General features: G+C 37.8%; 1 protein-coding gene across 5 annotated transcripts in view; it reads right to left on the bottom strand.

The window, feature by feature from the left end:
- Positions 1-24,213, bottom strand: part of RERE (arginine-glutamic acid dipeptide repeats) — a 255,060-nt gene that overhangs the window by 78,060 nt on the left and 152,787 nt on the right. For all 5 annotated transcript variants that reach the window (XM_042794277.1, XM_033007501.2, XM_033007502.2 and 2 more), the window contains 3 exons: positions 20,509-20,633; positions 19,528-19,627; positions 3,778-3,876 (listed from right to left, as the gene is read on the bottom strand). In XM_042794277.1, coding sequence (XP_042650211.1) covers positions 3,778-3,876; positions 19,528-19,627; positions 20,509-20,633 — 324 coding nt within the window. The remainder of the gene's footprint in view (positions 1-3,777; positions 3,877-19,527; positions 19,628-20,508; positions 20,634-24,213) is intronic.

Raw genomic sequence — 24,213 nt, 5'->3', positions numbered from 1 at the left:
TTTGTGGTCCAGGGGCATGGTAAGGGGCAAAATATGATTATGGGATTAGGAAGACAGGAATACAAAAACTGAGACAATCAAAGCCATGATGTACATTACTTCAACCAGTCGCACACCACAGAACCTCTCTCAGCGAAGAAGGTTAACTAAGCAAAGCTCTGTACCTGGTGTGGTATCTGCTTATTTACTCGAGCTGTAAAAATTAAAGACATAGATATCTTCTGGGCCACAAAAAAAGATTTATTCTAAATCCAGACAAATAGGAATATGTTTTGGACCTGGGTCTTCCACTTCCCTTAGAAGTGTGTCTCTTGGATTATCAGCCACCCACATCTCTAGAGGCTTCCTCCTGCTCATCACATGCCATCGTGAGATGGAAGAGGAACACACACTTAAGATTCCCACCAAAATGTAATTGCTTTAGACAGATTTTGGGTTTGACACATCAGCGTTGTCTGAAAAATACTTTGTTGTGGAGTTCCTATGCAGCTTTAGCATCCTACGTATCATGCAGAAAGAGTTCTCCTTAGTTTCACAGAGCCAACAACAAGGAAATGCCCCTCGCAAGCCTCAGAAATGCTCAGAACTGCAGTACAACTGCTTTAATCTGGAGTTTTCTACGAACTGCCAGGGACAAACATGCTATGAAGTTGTGCAGGTGGAGCTTAGCTGTCTATAAATAAGAGCACAGTTTGATCTTTGGCTCTGCTGAGGCTGGAGGGCTGCCAAATGTTTCTGGAAACTTGGATGGAACAGAACAAGAACAAATATGATAAAATGAGCTGAGACTGACAATGATTTATAGAGTCAGTGATCATTATTCTGTACTCACAGTTTGCACTTTTGGAGTAATGTTTCATTTTTCAATAAACTTTGCTTTTTCTATTTGTAAAGCTCTATTCTCTACCATTTAACATGGACCGCTCATCAAAACCCCTGAGCTGCAGCAGCTATGGAATTCACAACATAGTGCAGCTGATGGAAAAAAACAAGGAGAATTTAAAAAGTCTACACAGTAAAAAAAGAGGTGTTGGCACTGTACAATTTAACCATGAATGTGGGAAAGAATGTACGCAGACAAAACAGAGGTTAAAACAATACAAACTTACTATACAAAGAGCAGAGCACTTGAACTATTTGTTCCAACAGTTCCCTAAACAAAAATCCCTTTTATGATAAGATAACTGGAAAACTTATGAGGAAACTGTGTTCCAGGCTTTTTACTCATCTTCTCCTCCTCTTTGCTGTCAGTGTTAGCATATGATCCTCTTTCACTCCACAACTTCAGGCAGTCTCCTTACCACAAAGGTTCTTTGTTGGATTTCAGAATAAGCCTACTTTAATATGGGTTTACATGGCCTGGCCTACTCCTAATCTAACTCTTGCAAAAAGGTTTACATACGGAGAGAGCAAGCACACATAATTCATTGGAATAACTCCCTGTGAAAGACTTTCAGAGAAACTAGAGCTTAAAAAAAAGTCTCTCCAGCCATTGTCTGAATAATTAAAAAATGCTAACAGACCATGAAAGTTTCACTCATTAATCAATCAGTTCTATTTTACAGTACCAATGCCAGCTTTATTAGTCACTTAAGATCACAGAATTTTTATTTTTATTTACTTCTTCAAATGCTTTACCAGTTAACTAGGTTAAAAATTCATTAAATTCGAGGGGAAAAAAAAAAAAAAAAAAAACACCAAACCCGAAAACAAAACAAAACAAAAAGACAACAAACTTTTCTATTGTCACTTTTACATGAGCAATGCTGTCTTGTAACGTATCATATTTATTTCATTTATATACCTGGTAAGTATACATGACAAGTTGAATTTCTATCCCTGTTTTTTCTTATGGTACGTAAGAGAGAAGATTTTCCAACAGTGAAAGGTAAAAAACATGACAGTCTGAAGTTCTTCTGTGATAAGTATTTTATCATAACTAACTTCCAGCCATCTGATTCTCTATTTTAGTGCACACTGCCGTCTAATTATTGAGCTAGGCAATATAACATTTTTCCATTTTCACGTAACCAGACGTGCCTAGTCAGTTTACTAAAGAGGTACTATCTTCTTACATGTTACGTTTCACATAAATCTATTCTGTTAAGCATAATTAACATCAGCATTCAAATGCAAAATATTTTTAGGATGTAATCCAAGTAAACTTGTTCAGCATTTCTCTTGGGTACTGAAAGTGCGTTAGTTTTGCTTTTTTATTTTTTATTTTTTTTTAATTCAGTCAAGTACTTGTGTGCTAGCTTAAGCTGCAAGGTCTGACAAACAAAAGGCTGTAATCCAAATGCTGCCAGAAAATGCATCTTGTGTTGAATGCAATATTTAAGAATCTGTTTGTTTACAAGGTGTCAGCAAATTAAGAATCTATAATTTGCTTCCAACTTCACATGATTTATTTCAGTTTACAACCCTACAGAAAACTGTTTAATAAGCACAGTTGCATTATATCATATGTATAAAAATTAAGCCAGCAGAAACCTCACAATTGCAGCAATTAAGCTGCAAAATGAACCACAAGAAGCACCTTTGCTTCACTAATTGTCACACAGATATCATCTCCCCCAAAATCTGGAAAAATACCAGAAATAAAATTAAAAAAGAAAATTAAAAATGTGGTCCATTTGAGTGTGAGGTGCTTTCCCAGCAGCACACCCAACTACAGCTTTTATGAAGAGGTGTCTGTCTTAGGTCAAAATTATTTTTCTCCACTACTCAGACTGCAGAGCAGTACCTTTTAGTAAGCTACCAACAACAGGAACATTTCAACCTGAAGCCACATACACCAAAACCCTCAACCTCTGTCTGAAGGAACAAATGACATGTTTGCGTGTCCCATCTCTCCCAACCTAGAAAGACTAACTCCCGGCACATGCGGGAGCAGCAGCCGTTTGGAAGAACCAGCACTGTGACTACTAAGCTGTGTAAGTTGATGAGACTTGCAGTGTACCGGGATGTTAAACTGTTTGAGCCCAAATCCCTCAGCGATGCCGGTCCGTCAGGCCACGCTGCAGCGCTGCCTAGTTACTGCACGCCCCGAATTCGTCGGGTCCACACACTGCGTATAAGCTACGTAGGAGATGGCTGCACTGTTTTCAATACAGTTTTGGAGCCTGACAATTTTGACATACTCTCAAGGAAATGGGGATGGTATGGCCAAATCCCAGCTTTCAGATAATCTATTTTTTGTCTACTCTTTGTCAAAGATTTATCCATCAAGAACTATGCCAGTAAACACTTTCTAATATTCCATATGAAGGGAAGAACGGACTTAATCTCAAACTCTGTTTAGGAGAAACACTGATATCCAACCTCCCATCAGCCAACTTGAACTGACACTGTAAGCCTCCTCCAATACAAGCAGGAAAAAAACCAGAAACAATGCTTTTCACATCTTGTCCTACTCCAATTAATGAATGTTGCCAGTCTTCCTGGAGGTGAAAACAAAAGTGAAATTTCAAGTCCAGAAGTTTTGCAGCTGTTAATTGACCCTATAGCATCCTCTCAAAAACAGTCCCTTGATCTTCTCCTCTCTTATTCTACTATTAGAAAGGCATAGTTCCCAGTCTAATTAAGGTCTGGATCTCAAACAAGGGCCCACTAACTCAGCATTGTGCAAAAATTTACCCTGTACAGCAAATTATTTGCCCGTCTTCTTTCCCATAAAGATAACCTCTTTAGGAAAAAAAAAAAAAAAGGCAAAAAGCAAAAAAGCAAGAGAAGCAACATGAATTTAAGGCTCAGGGGAATAATTCATTTCCCTACCACTTCATCTTCAGTCCAACACTTCTCAATCAGTTTTGGCACAGGTTTCTTCACCAAGCGCTGCAGGGCTTTTCCAGCATCATAGTTACTTTCATGTAGCTAAAAAATAAAGAAGACAAATAGATCATTCAGTGGAATTAGCAGTGATCTGATATTGGAGAAAAATCACTAAAGGGGGCCACATGAAATGTTCTATGCCTAATTATTTTTACTGCTGATATATGAAGTGAAACTTAAACAACCTGAAGGGTAATTGAGGTTTTATTAGTAAAAGAAACATCATTAAAACAAGTATATTTTCCCCTTCCTTCCTAAACTTCTCCCAGATAATGTTTGAGCCCATAAAGCACTGATGATTTTTTTGTTAAGTTTAAAAAAATATTTTTTACATTAGAAATTCCAAGGAAAATTTCAAAGAGCTCCAACAAAATATTTTTCAAAAGGAGTTGTATTTCATGCAGCATGTTTTGTTCAAGTTAGTAAAAACAACTGGAAAAACTAACACACGGGAGGGATTGCAAGTCATGGGATGTCAAGTTTACCCATCCAGCAAATTCCCTTTATTTTTATTGCACTGGAAAGATCACCATGCTATTGGAAAACGAGTATGGAAGAGAAAAAAAAGCTCTACAGATAGCTACAGGAGTACATAAAAGCACCTAGGGATGTCTACGTTGATGTCACTGTTTCAGCTGGTCACAGCCTACACTCTGCCTTATTTTCTACCATAAATTTGGTATCTATATGATCAAAAGTTGTCTGAAGTAGACAGTAGACACTGAAATCAGGGTAAGGTAGAAAAACAACTACACTGAAAAAAAACATTCAACAGTGAACCAACCCATGAGAATCTCCAGCTCTTAACTCTTGATAGAAAACATTTATTCCACTGTAGATTTATAGCCTGTTCTATCTTCAAAGTACAGTGGGATTTTAAGAACTGAAGACCAGTCAGGAGCCTGCTCTATGTCTTCTGAAAATGATCTCAAAGAAAAAGAAATACTGCTGAGACAACAAAAACTGAATTATCTTCCTACACCCAGAAGGGCAAATAATTTGCATGCAAACTTCCCTGCACAAAGACATTGTTTTGTGCTAAACAAGCCAAAGCTTCAAAGCTATCGATTAACATTGCAGAATTTTACACACCCTCAGAAGTTTTTTTACAATAAGGATAACCAAAATGTGATTCTGTACACTGATTATCTCCTGGCTTTTCCTTCCCACCCAGAATTTATCCTGAGCCATCTGCAATCCCCTCTCTAGAAGCATCCACGCTGCTAGACCTGTGCTTAATCAGTCTCAGAAAACATTTCAGCAAGTACTATAATTCCTGAACACTTCCCAAGACTGATGATCTGAACAGGGATCAAGATACATTTACTGAACAGTGACAATCTATTAACTACTTTGACACTCTTAATATAAAGTTGTAACAAAACCTGATCACATGAGGAAAAAATTCCTCATTTTTCTTATGGCAAAAGGCTCAAATTTTACAACAGCACCCTGCTTCCAATAAAAATAGCAAGATTACTTTCTTACTGCTGCTATTTACATGTCCCAACCAATTTGCAAGTACCAACTATGTATATTTAACAACGGTCAGACCCCTTCTACCCTAGGACCACCTCCTAACAATACTGGTTTTTCTTTATATTGCTTCTTTTGTCTTAACTCAGACTGTAAGCTCTTCGGTGCACAAGAATGCCTGGCATTCATGCTGCATCCAGTAGCATGATTCAGAGACTTTTAAAAGCTCTAAGTAAATTACTCAAATTTACTTCTCTTAAGTAAGTCTAAGCAATTTCTACTACAAAAAAAAGGCAGACATCTGAATCAAGATAGAAGGGAAAACACAAATCACTGGCCCTACAGAAAAGTTTTTTAGTGTTACTAAAATAAAATTAAGTTTCCACTGAAAGCCAGATTTGTACAGTTCTCCCAGTAAATAATCTGTAAAAGGTTTGTGCACTGACTTTTGAAAGCCACCAAGCAATTTACCAAAGGAAGAAAGTCAAATGGCAACTTATGCTGCTGTGATGACATTTACAACAAAATACAGACATGTGTGCATATATGTGTGTGTGTGTGTATATTAGAAACATTTCTATAATATGCTTCTTTAAGGCTGCAACACTGTTGAATCTAGGTGTCAGACAGGAGAAGCCCATGGTAAGAAAGCCAGTGTGGCTCCAGAGCCATGGTACTCCTGCAAAGGATGGGGCAGAACATTCAACAATTCTTCAAGAGCTGCAGCAGAACTTGCAAAAAGCTGGGAAAGGGAAAGCAAAGCTCTGCGCAGGCCTCGTGCAGCTGGGAAAAGCAAGCACATCTGTACGGCCTGGTACAAAGCAGTCTTCACTTTCACTTCCTGGTTTTTGTCAACTCAGGTTTTAAATAGCTTGGGCATCTGTAAGTACACTGCCTTTTTACAAAAAGGGTTCACTTTTTCAATAAAAACGATACCATAAATGGACAGGGAATTTCAGAGAACAAAAAGGGCCCATTTCACACAAGGAAATGTGGACTATCATTCGGGGCACTTTATGAAATGGCGGATTTCGGATACCACATATCATGCCATGCCATCTTCCCATCTATTTTATTAGCATCTCAGTTTTCTGTTCATGACTGCCACAAAATGAATTGTGACAGTCTATAAAGCCTATCCATTTGCAATACAAAGCACGCTAGAAATTACTTTGTTTTCTTCAGTAAAGTCCCAGCACATGAACCTCAAGGTATTAAAAATAACAGCTAATTTATTCTATTTGCTGATGAAATTTCAGTTCTATGTAATTTTGAGCCTCCTTTGTAACATCCCAAGAGCTGAGTTTTCAGAAAACAATTTGATCAACAATTATTACTAAACACACCTCAAATGGTTGGCCCAAGGTCCAAAAATGCAGAGGGCCACATTAGCTGTAAAAGCAGAAGCGCGCAGCCCTCTGGAAAAGTAGGCCACTCAAAAGTCATACCACATACCTCCTACTGACAGGGATGAGCATGTTGTCAGCTGCATTAAAGAATTACTACATTACGAGTTGTACTTCACACAAATTGGCTTAGATCTTCTATCAGCAGGAACGTATCTACAGCTGATGAATGTGCTCTTCCACCTCCACCAAGTTATGGGGGCATTCAAAATTTATTTATACTTGAGGAACTTTTAAAGAAAGTAAAGTATTTCTAAAAATAGAAGGTCACTCCAGGGCAAAGACCTCTGATCATTACCTGCAATGTGTTTTCAGCACAAACAGTAACATTCCCTTAACTGGCAGCCTGAACTTTTTTTTTTATCCCTTACCAACAACTAAAATAACAATAGCATACAGGGTGTTACTGCAGCAAAACAAGCGTTTGGCTAATATAATGGGAACAAGAAAGAAAACTAAGCCAGAGTGGTTTTCTATTCATTTTCAGCTTTCTATACGGCACCTACAGGGAAGTTACAGATACTCTGTACAATAATTATAACTATATGTACTCGCGCAGCATAACCATAGACAACAATTCTTCTACTTCCAAGAAATTATTTCCTTCCCAAGCCCCTACTTGAGACGTCCGATCCCTGCAAGCTGCTGCTAGGAGAGGCATTAACACATCAGAGCCATCAATAGCACCCCACACTGCTGGAAGCCAGGGACATGCATTCCCTGAGATCACTTCCTAGAAACCCTTCCTTTCAAACCTGTCTCCCCAGGTGAGATTTCCCAATGAACAACAGAAGGATGGTTTGTAAATCTGTCTCCAGTGGCTACCTCAGGGTCAGCTCCCACCACTTGGCCTTCACACCAGCCGAACAACAATCTCCCTCCATCTTACCTAAGCCACAAGTCAAGTGATAAAAGCAGAAAGCCAGACCGAAGTGCCAGTGCTCAATGCCAATACTCAAATAACACTACCGACTTAAAAAAAAAAAAAGTTAAAAAGACTTTAAAGACTCTGTGGTATGCAATACCTACTTAAAGGCATGAAAATAAGATGTTGTCTTTTCTACTGAGTACACATTAATTTTTCTCCTTGTTTGCACTCCAACCCTGGGAACAGATCCATCCTAAAGAAAAAAGGATTGTTTGTTTTGCCAGCTCACCTTGCAAATGCTTTTTTTCTGTGCATGCCACTACCTAAAAGATTTTTCACTTAGGAAATTTGACAGTGTTGAAGAGAATAGTGCTTCTGTTTCTTTTCCCGCTTTGCTCCCTCCCAAAACATGCAGTAATGCCAAAGCCTCTTTGTAACTTGGAGGGCATCTTTATTTCGCCTCAAGGACAACATGTGTTTTTCCCTGGCAGCCCTGTCGCCCAAGCAGTTCAATCTGCAAAAAATCAGATGAGCCCAGAAAGAATGGACTGGTCTAACAGGCAGCTACTCTGGTTACTGAAAAACAGACGAGTTTACAGACCATCAGAATTGTCCCAAATCAACAAGACAAAATATGAGCAGTATCTTTTGACCAAGTGATTACGTTAATAACAATCCCAAAACCCGTAAGCATGGATGTGAAAGAGTCACATAACAGAGAAAACACAGATGTGAAAACAAGAGACCTGACACATGTTTAGTCTCTCCTGAAAAATGTTACTTTTAGCAAGTGGGGGGGAGGGAGAGGCAAGCTTTTCTAAGTGTCAAGGGTAGGATAATGCAGCAAAAAGCAAAAATATTTTTTTATAAATGGCAGAGTTAAATTTACATTTTTCAATTTGGTTCATTCTCTGCTTATTACTTTCGGTCATTTAATATATATAAGCACTTTATTGGCAAACAACTCAAACATATAAATAATAGCTAATGATGACTGCCTATGGTTTCATTAACTTCTGGTTGAACTTTTCAAGGTATTGCTATAAACACTAGATTACTATCCTGTCATCTAGAGAATCACCATTTTTAGCATTAACTCTGCCATCTAAATTTTGAACCGTTGTGACATTATGTATTTATACAACTGCAACAAAAGGAATCAACACAAATGTACTTACACTTTAAAACAGAAAACACAGCAACTTCTGCATCACTGGGCAGGATTTTAGATTAAAGAAAAATTCTGAATGTGCACGTGTCCAAAAACCTCATTTATATTACAACAGTCATTAAACAACACTAGATCACAGGCAAGCCTTATTACCATAAAGTCTGCACATTACCACAAGGTTTCAAGTTTCTACTACAGCTTCTCAGCAGAACTGCCATTTTCTGTCTGCGTGATGTTGCAAATAAATTCTCCTTTTGGCATGGCTCAGCTGTCAGGCACCTCTGTTCTGTAATGAACCCATGAATTACATCTTGCAGCTCTGACATCTCTGGTCTTGCTCATCAAAATATTGTTCTTCAATTGTAATTTATAACTTAATTTAAATGTCCCTTTTACTGTGACCTTTTTAGATCAGAATGGCATTGCATCTGGCAGCTTCTACTTCAGCAAGGCATCCTTTTGCAATTACAGTCATTATGATCTCCGTTGAAAAGCCCATCTGAGTTAGGCTGCATTCATGCTACAATATTAAATAATTGCAGTCCATTAAGAACACTGTTAGATTCCAGAGTCTTTTTCTCTAAATAGAAATTGCTACTATACAGTGAGAAAGTAGTACTAAACTACTTTGAAATCTACCCAGAAAAGTCAATAAAAGCAGAAGGCATTGCTTGGTCAGAGCACACTTTTGTGGGGATGCAGTCATGTCCAGCATTTATAGGACAGCACTGGAATTCAGGAGTTCCCCAGCTTCGAGTGCCGGCTCCTCCACTGAATGATCACTGGTCATGGACAAATCACATCACTTGTCAGGGCACAAAGATACAAAGCCTGACCTGCCAAACACGAGGGAAACACTACCAAGAGTACAAAAACATTTTAAAACTCAAGTAACACGATGAGTCAAAAGAAATTTTTCATTACTGCCAAGCAAGACACTTCAGTGGAATTGTAAAAGATTATGGTATCTGCCTGGTGCTGCACTGTCGATATTTACATAACATCCCTATTTAAGCACCAGCTATTTTAATCTATGCAGGTTTAAGAACATTGTAATTATTAATGAGAGATTTGCTACTCTCACTGAAGGGGAAAATGGTCAAGATAGCCAGTAGCTCTCTGTAAAACTGTAGCATGTTTAAGAGGGTAGAAAATAAAGAGGAGAGAGAAGAAAACAGACAACAAGTAAAATGAACAGCAGACCGAGAATTACTGCCATGTGGCTTGAGTAGCTAGGTCTTTTGGTGTAATTACTCTAATCCAACCACCTAATTTAATACAAAATGTAATTTACGCCACTTTCAGTAGCAAAGCTGACAAATTTCAGTTTGATGAACATACTCTTAATAGTTTTGTACATCTTGCCCTACCACCAAATGGAATATGCTCCATAGCAAATATATCTCATTAGGTGAAACAGCAAAATCTATTTTCAAATTTGCAGCATTCTTTAAAGTGCTTGTCCTCCAAAATGGCAAGATGTGATTTTTATCAAACATGTCTGATACCCAACAAGACAGTAGCCCCAAATGCCCTTTAATTCAAGAAAATTCCTTCCTCCCTCTCTGAAATTCTACCTCCTCCCCACCTGCTGCAACACACTAAACAATCTGGATCAGACACAAAACATACTGCCCTCACAGACAACAAAACCACTTTGCTGAGCTCCCTCTGGTGCCCAAGGACAACAGAACCTTGAACCAATCAAGAATCTAAACTATCCAGCAAAGAGACGGCCCAACAATCTTGTTTTGCCAACATGCTGTCACAGTTAACTGGGCAGTTTTGATTTATAACCAGTTGACACAACTTGACCTGCAACAGAATTTGAAACCAACAAAAAAAGAAGGTTATCGGTAAGATATTACAAAAGAAAATTGTTACTAGTTCTGGTTTTTTAAATATCTGACAGCTTTAAAATATAGAAATCAGTTCCCACTGCTTTGGGGAGGTAAAAAAAAAAAAAAAACAAAACCCAAAACAAAGCAAGCAACTTCCATCTCTTCCCCCAAGTTCTAATCTATTTTCAGCTTCTAAATAACTCTAATTGCTACAGAACGATCTAAGATGCTAATGATGGAGATTAAAAAGCCAGATGCTTGTGTTACATCCACTTTTCACACACTGGCACTGCCAGGGCTCTGCCAAACGGCAGAACACACAGTTGCAGAGCTCAGGACAGCAGAGGGAGCCAACTGTGCCAGCTGGGTTGGGTCAACTCAGCAGGTATGGCCAGTGCTCCACAAGCATCCAGGGCAAGAACTTGCCAAATACCTGCAAGACTTGCAACAGCATTTAAAAGTAACTTCCAAATAAATTTTAATATTTTATATATTCCCCCCAAAAATTTTAAACGTAAACACGGCAGTCACTTTCGGCACTTTTTATCTGCCTGTTTCAACAGCTTCTCTAGGAAGATATCCTGACTCATCTTACAAACCAAGTGCTGAAGTTTTTCCCCTAGGAGCAAGGATAAGGATTGAATGAAAATTCGAAGTGGCAAAATTGTCTTACGCACTAGAAGTGGCTTCATTTTCCAACATGCCCAGGCAGAGAGTGATGGCCCCTAAAGTGCTATGCTACCTCATCTGAACCATGAGAGTAGCTGTTAATTAAGACTCATCCAAAAGGAAAACTAGTAATAATAAGAAAAGCTAACATATATTTAAATATTTTTTTATGCTTTCAACCTTGTCTGTAGTTAATGAACAAGAAAATCTGGTTTAAGGGCAAGTTAAAACAGGGAGTAATTTGTCTGGGTGACAGCTTACTTAGAACAAAATTTCCTTAAACCAATATTACACTGTCATGTTTGTCACTCATAATGCCACGTTCCCGTGTAACAGTGTGTCATGAGAAGTCAGAACAGCACTATTAGTAAAGAGAGATTTATACAATATTAGCATATGACTGTTCTGTCCTTCTTCCACATAGTAGTATGCAAGCTTAAGTGGTGGTATTTTCTTACCATGTAAGGATAAATAGAGTTGCTGGCTCTTTGATTTCCCCAGCAAAATAACACACACATCAAAATGACCAAAACCTCTGAGATTCACTCTTACATACTGAGTTTGCCACTGATATTTCCAGTTTCATTTCTAGAGTCTGCTGCTTTATATAACTGATGCTCACACTTACTCTTGAATCAGAACAATGGGTAAGGCAGAACACTGAGAATGAATTTTTATTCTGGAACTTTTTTAAAACTGAGAACAAAGTAGTAATTTAACTCCTTCTTGACCTGGATTCTCTGAGAAAAGAACTGTAGAAACTCTGAACAGCAGGCATAGGTCAAAAGCAGCAAAGGATAAAAGAGGTCATGAGTTTCTGGCTTTGTATTAGTATGGAGCAGAAAAAGGATCTTAAAACAGATCTGCTATTAAACCTGAGCTCTGGAGGACAGAGAGAAAAAAATGGAAGGAAGGGAGGGGAAGAAACTACATCAAGATTTTCCCCAGCTCTTACTCCACAGCACTTGCTAGCAGCAGCAACTATGTTTATGCTCAATATTTACCATGTTACGGTCTTTCTGTGGATTGTCAGAACTAGGGGACCAATTTTCTATCACAGAGCAGGAGGAACCTTCTGAGCATATTTTTTTTCCAAACCTATTTGTCAGCCATTCCCGTTCTCCAAAATCATTGTTGTAGTATTAAACACTTCTTTTGATCGTTCTCATCTGCATGGCTTGCCAGCTCCAACTGTTGCAAGCAGGCCCTTATCACATTAAGACATTTTAAAATCAACTCTTCCAGCCTTTTGCATACCTAGAATTCTAGATATGATGACTTAAAAGTATCCTCGAAAGTTTCTGCCTACTCTTCTGCTGAGATGAAGCCATGATTTCAGTGAAGTTCTAACATTACCCCTATGGCGCAAAGTGAGATGACGACAGAGGAAGAACCTCTTGCTGCTCCTCCTCCTCCCCTACACACAGCTCAGCCGCACCCAGCTTCTGCACTGCTTCCTAACAGTATTCTGGGGCACCCGTAACTCTCACACTTTCTTTTAGCGATACATCAGACACAACAGCTCTCATGTCTTTAGAGGAAGTGAACAACTCTGAGCAATCGAGGTGAGTGCAGAGTTTTTGCTCGTGTGCCACAACCGGCGAGGTGTAGAAACAGCCCAACGCTTCTGCCTGAAATGAAGGTGATATTAAGGCACACAGGGAGCAATACCAGCTCACTTGGATTGTTTCACTCCACTCTCTTTACTGTATTATGAAAGAAGGGACATTCAGAGTGCCAACGGATCCAATACAGCTGCAATTATCACTAGCCTACCAGAAATGTGGGTTTTTAAAGTGAAAAGGTCTTTCTCCTTGCCTGTTAACTTTAAGAAGGTCATCCTTAAACTTTAACTAAGGGCAAGTCACCACACATCTTTACACTGGAAGAATTATTTGAGATGTTCCTACCTTCCCAGTTGTGCTGATACAGCTATCTGACAGCTGTCCTACACACTGCACGTGTGGAATGATGTCACTTTAGAGTATTCCACAAGTGGTATGTGCTTTGTTTTGAAACATTAACAAAACCACAAAAGCACCACTTAGGAGGTCACATTAAACTTCTCATAACCAGAATACTGTCAAAAAGCCACCAAACACTTCTCTTGTCTTTACCAGAAACCTTTGCAGATTCTTAATAAGTCTACAACAATCATGCCTTAAATCCCCTTATACAATTCTCACAGTAGGCAAAGTTCTGAGAGTGGGATAAAAAAAGGAAGAAAAACACTGAGGAAAACTGTGAAAACAAGAACAGTTCTTCCTACGAAGACATACTAGCAAGCTGTGTAACAAGCTTCCATAAGGTCCTTCTGTGTATCATGTTTAAAGAACTACCATTGTGATACAAGTACATGTCAATATTTGTTTTCCATCTCATGAAAAACCACAGTGGAGCTGTACACTCACTGCTCACTAAATCTGCGTGATACCTTTTCACACGTACAAAACCAGGTTTCAAAATTATTTGACCTTTACCTGACTTATCTATAAGCTCTCTATCATGTAAGAGTTTACAGCATTTTTAACAGATGCAACAAAAAGGGACTACTACTGACGTACTAGTGTAAGTTAACCTGGAAGAAATTACAGACTCACAGTACAGTTATCACTTCTGAATTTAAATTGCAGAAGCGATTTACATGGCTCTGGATATTAAGAGGAGGGCTCATACTATTACATTTGAAGCGAAAAAACTCCTTTAGATTACTAAGAAGCAAGACAAAAATTACTCCAGTGATCCATATGCCTTTGCAATGAGCCTTCCCAGGCCTGAAGTATAACTTTAAAACTTTGCCAGTAAGATGATGTCTGTTTGCTGGTATTCTTTGTTAATCTGATCTTTAATGCTTCCCGATCTGAGAGTTAATAAAGGCAAAATTCAATGTCATTTCTGCTTTTAAAAACATTTAAACTATTTTCTATTACTTTTTTTTTGTAGTGCAATACTGAACTGCATGTGAAAAACCTGAGTTGTCTCACACTGCAAGCCACAGTCCAGTAATCTGCTTAAATGTTTTGGCACTGTGTGCTAGCGTGACGTGGACAAGAAGCGTGTTCTCCATAACAAGCACTAGGACCATACCTCTGAAACAGTCTCAGTCCCACAATGAAGGAACATTGATATACTGAATTTCCTATGTCTAAGAGAAGCTTTTAAAACATAATGCCAGAATTTTAGTCTCTACAGGAACTCAGGAGAACAAAGACACACAAAAAACCAAGTAAAAATACGGTTTCACCTGCTTGTCTGAACATGCTTGAATGTGACCTTACCACAGAACTAAAGTCCACGGTTGTCTTTATTTTCATTTGAAAACTGGAACTCCTCCTCTCCATGTTCTACATAAGTATTACTGATGGGCCAGGTTACCCACCAATTGCAGGTGTTAGAGAAGAAATTTATCTGCAAGTAAAAGATACTGGCACAACAACTGGTCATTTTTTACACATGCTTCCACAAGACTTTTCTTCCTTCTACAGAAGAAAACAGTGTGCCAGATGCTTGCACTTGCAAGTAAAGAATACTAACCAAAATAAGGTAGTTAAACAAACTGGCCTGACTTGGAACAGAAACGAATTCTAAGGTTTTTCTATTGATTTTGAAATTTCAGTTGGCTTGGAAGAGGAAAAAAAAACAAAAAAACAAACAAAAAAAAACACCATCAAAAAAACCCCAACCCACAACTGGCTGATTAAGTCCTGGCTCTCCTACATGATTTTTTTACTAAGAATCTCCACAGGTATCTTGTAAATATAGTGTTTTGAGGGGCTTTTTGATGATATTCTAAGCATTAAAATGTGATGCCTATCCACACTCAAAGCCCAAAAGCACTAAAAAGGCAAAGTGCGTTACTACCACGTATTAATTATAAAACTTTTACATCAACCGTGCTGGCTTAATGTTGTCCACAGTGATCCCAAACTAGGTTGGGAGTAATTCAAATCACCATTTCCGTTTCCCTTTTCACTTACAAGGGAGAGTTCTGCCTTAAAGCAATGTGGTTCTTCAGATCACAAGATAGGAGGAACTGGGTAGCTATAAAAAAATTAAAATGTTTCCATCATCTACCATTTCACCAATAAAAATGGCTTCACGGATTATGGTTCAATTATGAAACTGGAAAAATAAAAACGTACTGAATATGCATGCTTACATTTCACATGACTAATATTTTAAAGTCTAATGCATCAAACAACCTCTGCTCATGAATATTTAAACAAAGCACAACAAGCAGCTGATTTCAGAAAGTTAGCCAAATTCAGCTACCTGTTCTATGGCCACGTAACAAAAAAGACCCTCTCTATCTAGAAATACCACAGTGAAAGACCTGCAGGAACTAGTATGTCCTCCTCCATACCTTTCAGTATGATAGGCAGCACTCATCTGGAGGGCAAACTCCAAATTAAAACTTTATTTTCCTCCTAAGGGTTACAGTGACAAATGCAGCATCAAATCCAACAGCCAAACAAAGGAACGGGAGTTTAAATTTACCTGGAACATTAAGTGAATAATCATTTCCACAAGCTGATATGTATGTTGCATTGTGCCTTCCATGATCTTCATTTCTATCTGGTATAATTAACAATAAATCATTCTGGGGGCTACAGCATCTGTTATTACATAAATAAAACACTAGCAAAGGAGCTTGTCAAGACTGATTTATATGAAGTGCTGTTCTAAAGTTTATTGGATTTCCATAATAAGAAATCATACCATATCCATCTTTTTTACATTAATCTTCTGGATTGCATATGATAATTTCTTAAAAAACCACAACTTAGTGCAGGGTAAGATTCCCACAAATTATTTAACAGATAAGTCTGGTATGTTTTACCAGGGCAGGATTTTGTCAGGACAACAAATTACCTATCTAAACTGCTTTGAGTTAGTAAAAAGAACAGGCTCTCAGATAGGAGTCAAAGTTTCTTAAAATATCCCACCTGACAACTATTATTATAAGAAAACATTTCTCTAGAAAAATTCAAAGTGAACAAGCAAACTATCCCCACTGGTTTCTAAAAATTGCACTGAACAGTACTGGTACACAGAGTAGATTTTTGAAGCACTAACAAGTCACAGAAGCCTAAGGACCTTTCAAAAGTCATTAAGGTCAAACCTTGCAGACTGTATTTTCTTGGAAATATAACAGTCCATGTTCAAGCTGACTATTTAACGGGAACTGCACTGTGTCAATACAGGCTTGAAAACTAGCTGAGAGTGGAACAGAGGACTTGCACTACAATACCAACAAAAGAGAAACATCAGCAAAGCTGAAGTTAAGGAGATGATTACAAGAACAGCAGAGAGTTAAGTCTTACTGCTATACAATTATGATGTCATCTTGAGGGGAAGGGGGCGTCATGACAACAGCAGTCAAAAATATTACACACAAACAAGATTATTAAGAGGATAAATTAAAGATTTTGTACAGCATTTTTATTTCAGAAGTGCGAAACCCTCCCCCATGCAGAAAATGAATCAGCAGTGATTTTCTAAAATAGATGTCCACTAGAAACACAAAGAGGGAAGAATCGGAAGAACAGAAACAAAATATTTTGGGACTAATCTAAGCCACAGAAGCAAGATGTCTACAAGCTCAACTACAGGCTCCTTAGACTCCCAAGTGATTAAAAGGGGTAATTAAAGTAGATAGTGAAGCAGTGAAGTTAAATGAATTTTCTGCATTAGTCTTTTATTATAGATGACATGGGAAAAGAAATTCCAATTCCAAAAGCTCTTTGATGATTATTGGCCTTAACAGAGATTCGAGTCTCTAAGAAGGATGTTCGGGAACTTAGAAAACTGCAGAGTGGTAAGCCACCAGAATCAGATGGCAACCAACCCAAGAGAAAGGAAAGGATTTAAAAAGTAAACCAGGTAAGAAGCTGAAGTGCATGTGCAATACAGACTTAACTGCAATTCTTATCAAAAAGTATAAAAATCTTTAACACACTGACTACCCTTAGGAAAGGAACCAAAGGACTGAGATTTATATATTCACCTCAGTCCTAAAGTGCACTGGGAAGCACTGAGAAATAACACTTGACTTTGCAGATGTAAAAGCAAGAACAAGGAAGCATTTAATTTGATTTGGGATTTCAGCTGGTCACATGTGTGAGTGTATTTAAACTATATTTAAACAATTTTGCAGAATAAAAATGAAAGTTCTGTTGCTGTTTATTCAGGAAGTATTATGGGGACACATTTTAGATCTTAATCCTAATTTTATTGTCTGTTACAGGAAGCAAGACAAAAATTGATGCACCCTATGGTACACAAGTAAACAAATAGAAGCAGGAATAAAACAGGAAACAAAGATAAAAACAATGTGACTAGTTTTGGTAAGCTAATGTTACATAAGGAACATTTTTCATGGTAAGAACACAGGCATTTTAACTTTAGTGTAGATGTCAAGTTATATATACTTAATCATGGACTTGACCAGTTACAAACCAGTTATACAACTTACAGAGATTGAGCTGCTTATTAACACTCTGAAGTATTCAAAAGCTTCATGTAATGAGCTGCTTTACTGAAAGCAGAGAATCAGTTAAGCATATTTAATGTGATTAATTTGATCAAGTCGGTTCCACTCACTTTAATAAAACAACCAAGTAACAAGATGCTTAGGATACTTCTAAACAAACATATCATCTGTTCTCTGTTGCAGTGATCATCACTCAGTTTCTCATGTGCACCACAACCATCTATACAATTTTAAGAATTTTATAAATAAATAGTTAAAACCCATGCAACTGCAAACAATTACAGCATAGCAAGCAGAGGCAGACATAATATTGTGGTCATGAGGTGGCATTTAACATTAGCCAATTTGCAGGAGTACAGCATACCAAGTTGGTTTTTGTTGGTATCACTAGTTGCTTTAATTTTTACTGAATGAAAAAAAATTACTTGAGCCTTGAGTATTGTGAGCAAATAACATACGAATTGCTGTAGATAGTTACGGTGCTGGACACTGAAGCAGAATACGCTTACAACTACTTTTAGGAAAGGAGATCTTTAAAAGTTAAATCTGAAGCTGCAAAGTGCATCCTTCCTTGGCAGTTTCACAAAAAACATGCTCAACTGAAGTTGCTTCCTGCTTCCAGTCCTACCAGTTGTTCATGGGGTCTATACATTTCTACTGTGATTGCCCCTAAAACATATTACAGATGTATCTAGAAACTCATTCAGCAAAGGTACATCCTATCCCTTCCACAGCTTTCACAAGTGCAAGTGATTAGAATGTACCCACTAACGATGAAAACAACAGGACAGAACTCAATTGTTCATACCTCCAAGATACGCTTTATGGATAAAAGGTGACATAAAAAGAGGAAGAATGAAAATTGTTTATCCGTAGAGTCAGCAGATCTGCCTATGTGTTTCTTCCGAGTAGCATATGACCAGTTACATGTAATTCCTTTTATTACATTTCAGGAAGGAAACAATGAAGACACACAAAGGTCAGTTTAGAGTCACTACCACCACAAGTCTCCAACAGCTGCAGATAGGACTCTGAGGAAATAAACAACTAGAGATTTCACTAAGTTACCAAAAATATGAAATGACGGACAAGTTTTTTCAGCTTGATCTTTAAAGAAGCATTTAAAGAACCATGATTTACTGATGTTAGTGCCCTCTACCCTCCCCAAAATAGTTAATTGTTGTGACTGTACTGAAACTGTGTGAGCATCTCAACATATACTCACATCTATATAACTACTCAGTAACGCTTTATTTACACACGTTATGTTTATGCAAGAGATAACTGGACATACATGGATCCAACTACAAATGACAAAGCATCATGCGTGGGACAAACTCCAGACAGTCAGTACACCACATACATAATGCTATACATCTGATGGCATCATGATTTTTCCTTTTAGGAAACATTGTTTTCCTGCAGCTAGAAGCCAGTTGGACTGAATGAAAGGACCAATAGCCAGGTGTCGGTTGAGTAAGTACCAGTTCCAGATGCTGTACCTGATCTGAGCAGCTTCCCACACAGAACATTTACTAGCTGTCATCTTCAAGGCACCACCCAAAAGTTTATCACTGAAGTTCTATAGGCTAGATTTTTGAAAACTAGTTGGTATTTGAAAGGAACTTATGATAACCTAAGCTACTATCATACTCACACTGTGAACCCAAAATCTATTTTAGCTGTAAAATATTATACACTACATGCTTTAAGTAGTTCAGAAATAAACAAAAGGACTGTTCTTTGATACAGTACTTCTATATACTTACTGTATTGAGTGCGTTAAGTGTAGTGTCATCACGGGAGGCTGCAACACAACCATCTTCAGTGGATCCTCCATCACACATGCCTGCAAAAGCTGCCATGCTCCTTTATAGTTTGAGGGGAAAAAAGTTTACATTCTTCAGCTACTGTTTTATGCACACATCATGCAACACACAAATAGCATATTTATACCTTATATCACAAATTTCAGGCCTTGCGATGTTGTGAAGACAAGTAAAACAAGGCACCACAAACATTGCTATTTGTTAGGCAAACCTGAGTCACCTCAGCATATGGAATAATGATTTCAAAATTAAAACCCTATCTAAGTGGACTTCATAAATTAAAAATCTGCACTGCAGTAGTACCACTAAAGCACATTCAGGATTATGGAAGATATAACCTCCATACATGAGGACAGTCTCACCAGAGACAGCAAACCTGTTGTTGTAATCTTAGTTTCATTTCGTTAGAAAACTTAGATTGCAGATTTCCCACATCTCTGAATTTTTGTCAACTAGAAGTAATTTACTCATACTCTGAATTATTCTGAGGCCCACCTGTGCATCTGATTAATCTACCAGCCATACCAGAGATTTGTATGAAACTGAAATGCAAACTAGAGCTCATTCAAAAAAACATTTAGTCTCTGAAGGAACCCTATGCTATCACAGCTATTCCACTCATAGCGGTTACTCCCCTTGTTAGATGGTACACATCCAACACTCTTTTTATCATGCTAGCACATACAGCTGGCTTTGCATTTTAAATCCAAAAGCCACAGCCAATGGAAAGATCCTGTGTTGGACCAACATCAAATCAGAGCATTCTTGTCTCAACCTAAACATTTCAGCTTATCTGGTTGACATCCATGCTACACCAAAACAAAATAGGAAGGAGTGACTGTAGCCAAGTGCACATACACGGCAGTCTGCATTCCCAGTACAGCATTCTAAAGACAGTGGTAGTATCTTGGCTGAAATTACCTTGCTGCCCTAAGGTACATAAGTAAGTCGCAGTCATTGACTCCTGGCATCCACACAAGTTCTTCATGCTGTGTCACTGTGTCACCGTCTGGGGAAGGAAATGGCTGCAGATCAGGAAGCTTAGCCTGGAAAAAATGAAGAGCTCATACAGACACTGCAGTTGGTAACAATGTTAGGAGGATGCACAAGTGTTTGTAAATTCTCTGGAATATTATGATCTCATAGATGGAAGCTATTCAGACAACAGGTGGGGAAGCTATCTGATATAAGTTTCAGAAGTTTGAGGAAATTGGGTCATCAAACTCCAACCTATTCACTTCATCCAGCATTCCTCCTTTTAGAAGGGAAGTTTGTTTTCTGACAATTATGCAGGCTTAACACCACTTCTCAACCATCAGTGAAGCCCTTCTGTATACTGATCAAGTACAAGCACATCTGCAGAAATACTACAGCTTGAACGTAAACCATTTTATGTATCTTATAAATATATACTATTATATGTAGTCCTCTGTTGTACAGAAGTCAAACACTGGACAATTTACCCTCAGAGACAGTTTTCATTTGTCAAATTGATGCTGTTACAACTCCTTCTTGTCAGGCTAAAACACACTCATATAACATACTAATATGAAAGAAGGCAAGAATTTGGCTACCATATGTGTACCATTTTAAAATCAGTAAAAAATCCTACACATTTAACACTGAGTTTGAAATTAAGTCTGCAGTAAATCATTAAAACTCTAAAAAGAAACAAAGAAATTTCTTGAAAGTGAGATAGCTCAGTGAAATGAACTCTGCCACTAAATATTACACTGTATCCGGAGACCCAATTAGCATCTTTAGTCATCTACTGCTATTGGATGAGATAGCTGAGAGCCTCTTCAGAAACAGCTTTTAAGCCCTATAATTACCTCCTATACTTACAACACTAAACATATTTGAGAGGCAACATTTATACATAACCAGTAATTACAAGTCACAGGTTCAGATGTCTTTCATGTTCTGCTCTTTAATCTGTATTTTACTTCTTGCCTGGGAAAATGGATGTCATTGAATTTCTCTTCTGGAAAAGGATAAGCAAGCATTGTACTAAGATGAGATTTCTCTAAGAGCTATGTATTCCCGCAACCAGGGTGCTTTCACAAATTAAACTTCATCCTTATGTACCCTAAGAACATGCTTAATTACTAGAGTTACTCCTAAGAGCAACTTGAACACCTCTGGCCATTAATTTGTTAGCCAAAAGTTTTCATAGTAGGACATTTAGTAGAGACCTACTCTCCTCCTCCTATGCATGTGAACTTTGAGAACAAATGTAATTCTACGAAACATTTCTCTTCAATCGCGTCCCTACTTGCTATTATGAAACAAGCTGTAGTCTGAGGTACCTGTGCACTAAGTATCAAAAAACCCCAAACCAACAGTCCTCTAGCATCCGTAATGTGAACAATTTAAGGAAAATTAAGGCCACAGTATTCATCAGAAACCACTACTGGGATATCACTGTTGTTTCTGGATTCTGCTACACATACGTTATTCCCGAAAAGGTGGGTGGAGGAAAGTATCCATTCCCTGAGTTAGCAAATCCCAGTGTGTAGAGGAGACTATTTTTACACTTTCCACAGAATGAATCAGACTACAGAATGGAAAGCAGCAAATATCATCTTCAATGTGACTTCCTACCATGGCCTACAATCAACCATTCATATATCTAAAATTATACCTTATACTGATTAACAGAATGCGAGTATATCCTCTTAGTGATGGCATCTGTCAAACATAGATGCTCAGCAAATGAGTGAAAGAACAATGGAACTTTAAAATATTAAGGAAGCAAAAATTAATAGTATTCTAATTCAGTGGACCTTCTTCCTACTTTTTTTCCACCCATAAATGCATCTGGTAAATTATACCTTACGGCACAGGTGACTAATACCTGCCAAAATATTAGATGACAATTTGAGATGAAAGTTGTTTTGATGGTATCATTTATAGTCCTCTTATTATGACTAGTGAAAAGAATACTACAGGTTGTAATTGCCACGGATTTTTTCCTCTAAATGCAAAATGTCCTTAAGAATGTTATATAGATTCTGTAAATCTTTGCTCTTGCTAGTTATTAAACAAGATTTTAAGGAAAGTTGGAATGAATATTCATCACTTGGATGCAAAAACCCAGCACTTGGGACAGCAGAAGGTTAATTCCACAGGTAAAGGAGAGCACTCAGTTCCTAGTGACAGATCTGGCCTTATAAACCAGAGTAAGTTGCATGCTAATGCTCTTTAAAAACAGATTATTTTCAATGCTTATGAAGGATTTTCCTCAAATTAGAACATAGCAGGAACAAACTAACCTCTAGAGTCTTAACCTTATTCTGCTTCCCAGTGTTTGAACACACTCAGCATGCTTTCCCAATTTCTATTTTAACAATCCAAATGACTTAAGGCACTGGTCTTAAGAATTTCCAGTTCTTCTTGCAGTCAAACAAACAACTGAAGTTTCCCTATCTTTAAAATCAAAATTTATCCTCTCTACAGCATCAGAATGTGAAAAGAAAGCCTGCATAAAAAACTTCCTGGGAAATACAAACACAATACTATAATTGTAATATGACTTCTGTAGACTATGAACAAAAGGGATATTTCAATAATCATCTAGAACTACCATGCCTCCTAGTTAAAAAGGATTTGAACTGCTTTGTATGAAAACTATGCAGGTAAAAAGGGTGAGGACCAGCTAACCTCTTGAAGAGCAGGGGAGAGTGTGTTGGTCACGGCACATGGCAACGCAGGCAGAGGGTATTTAGAAAGAGGTCTGTCCCCAACAGCTGCCAAAACTGCTTCAATTATAAATACTAATTTCATTTTTAAGACAACTGTTGAATTACTGAACACACAGTGGCACCCCCGACTTTTACACCAAAGTACCACAGTAGGCCAAACTCATTTAACAGACAAAAATAAGAGGAGAACATGCGCAGACTTCAAGTGTAAATGCAAGTCAAGGAGGAAATGCAAAGCCACAGGCATGACACCAGACGGAGCACACTCGGAGACAAACATAAAAGGGAGAGCAGGTTTACAGTGATTTCTGCATTAATGACAGCTACACTAACAGACACGTTTAAAAGCACTGTATCCTCTGTTAAAAGATCAATACGTACACAGATATATATGTGTATCTCAACACAGTCGCTGTACAGGAAATAAGCCTCTCAGATTTAAAGTTCCCCCATCCTTCTTGTACCATTGTTCTTGGAAAATGGCTGCATGTTTTTTATTCACTGTAATAGAACTCCATTTTGTTTAAATACATAGATTCAGGACTAACTGTTACAGGTCACATAACACCAACCTGACAATTTTACTATGCAAATTAAAATTAAAAGGTCTACTTTCAATATAACTGGGAAAAGACACCAAATTTCTTTTTTTAATATAATTTATTAAAACCATTGTTTGGTGAAAGGCAGCTGAGAATCCATTCATTTTTAACTCCAAAACGTGCCCAGTAATAGCTGAGATTTTTCCTTTATTTCCAATAGTTCCTCATATTCCTTCAATCTTCTAGAATTAATCCAATAGCACTTCTGCTAGCAAAAATCGTTAACATATCAACATCTGACATAGAAAAATGTCATTAACTGAGCTAAGGAATTCTGAAGAACTAATGATGAATTTAAAAAACTCATTGTACTTGAATGC

This window comes from Tyto alba, unplaced genomic scaffold, assembly GCF_018691265.1.
Source record: "Tyto alba isolate M040663 unplaced genomic scaffold, T.alba_DEE_v4.0 Super-Scaffold_20000042, whole genome shotgun sequence".
NCBI lineage: Eukaryota > Metazoa > Chordata > Aves > Strigiformes > Tytonidae > Tyto > Tyto alba.
This window is presented reverse-complemented; position numbering and strand designations above follow the sequence as displayed.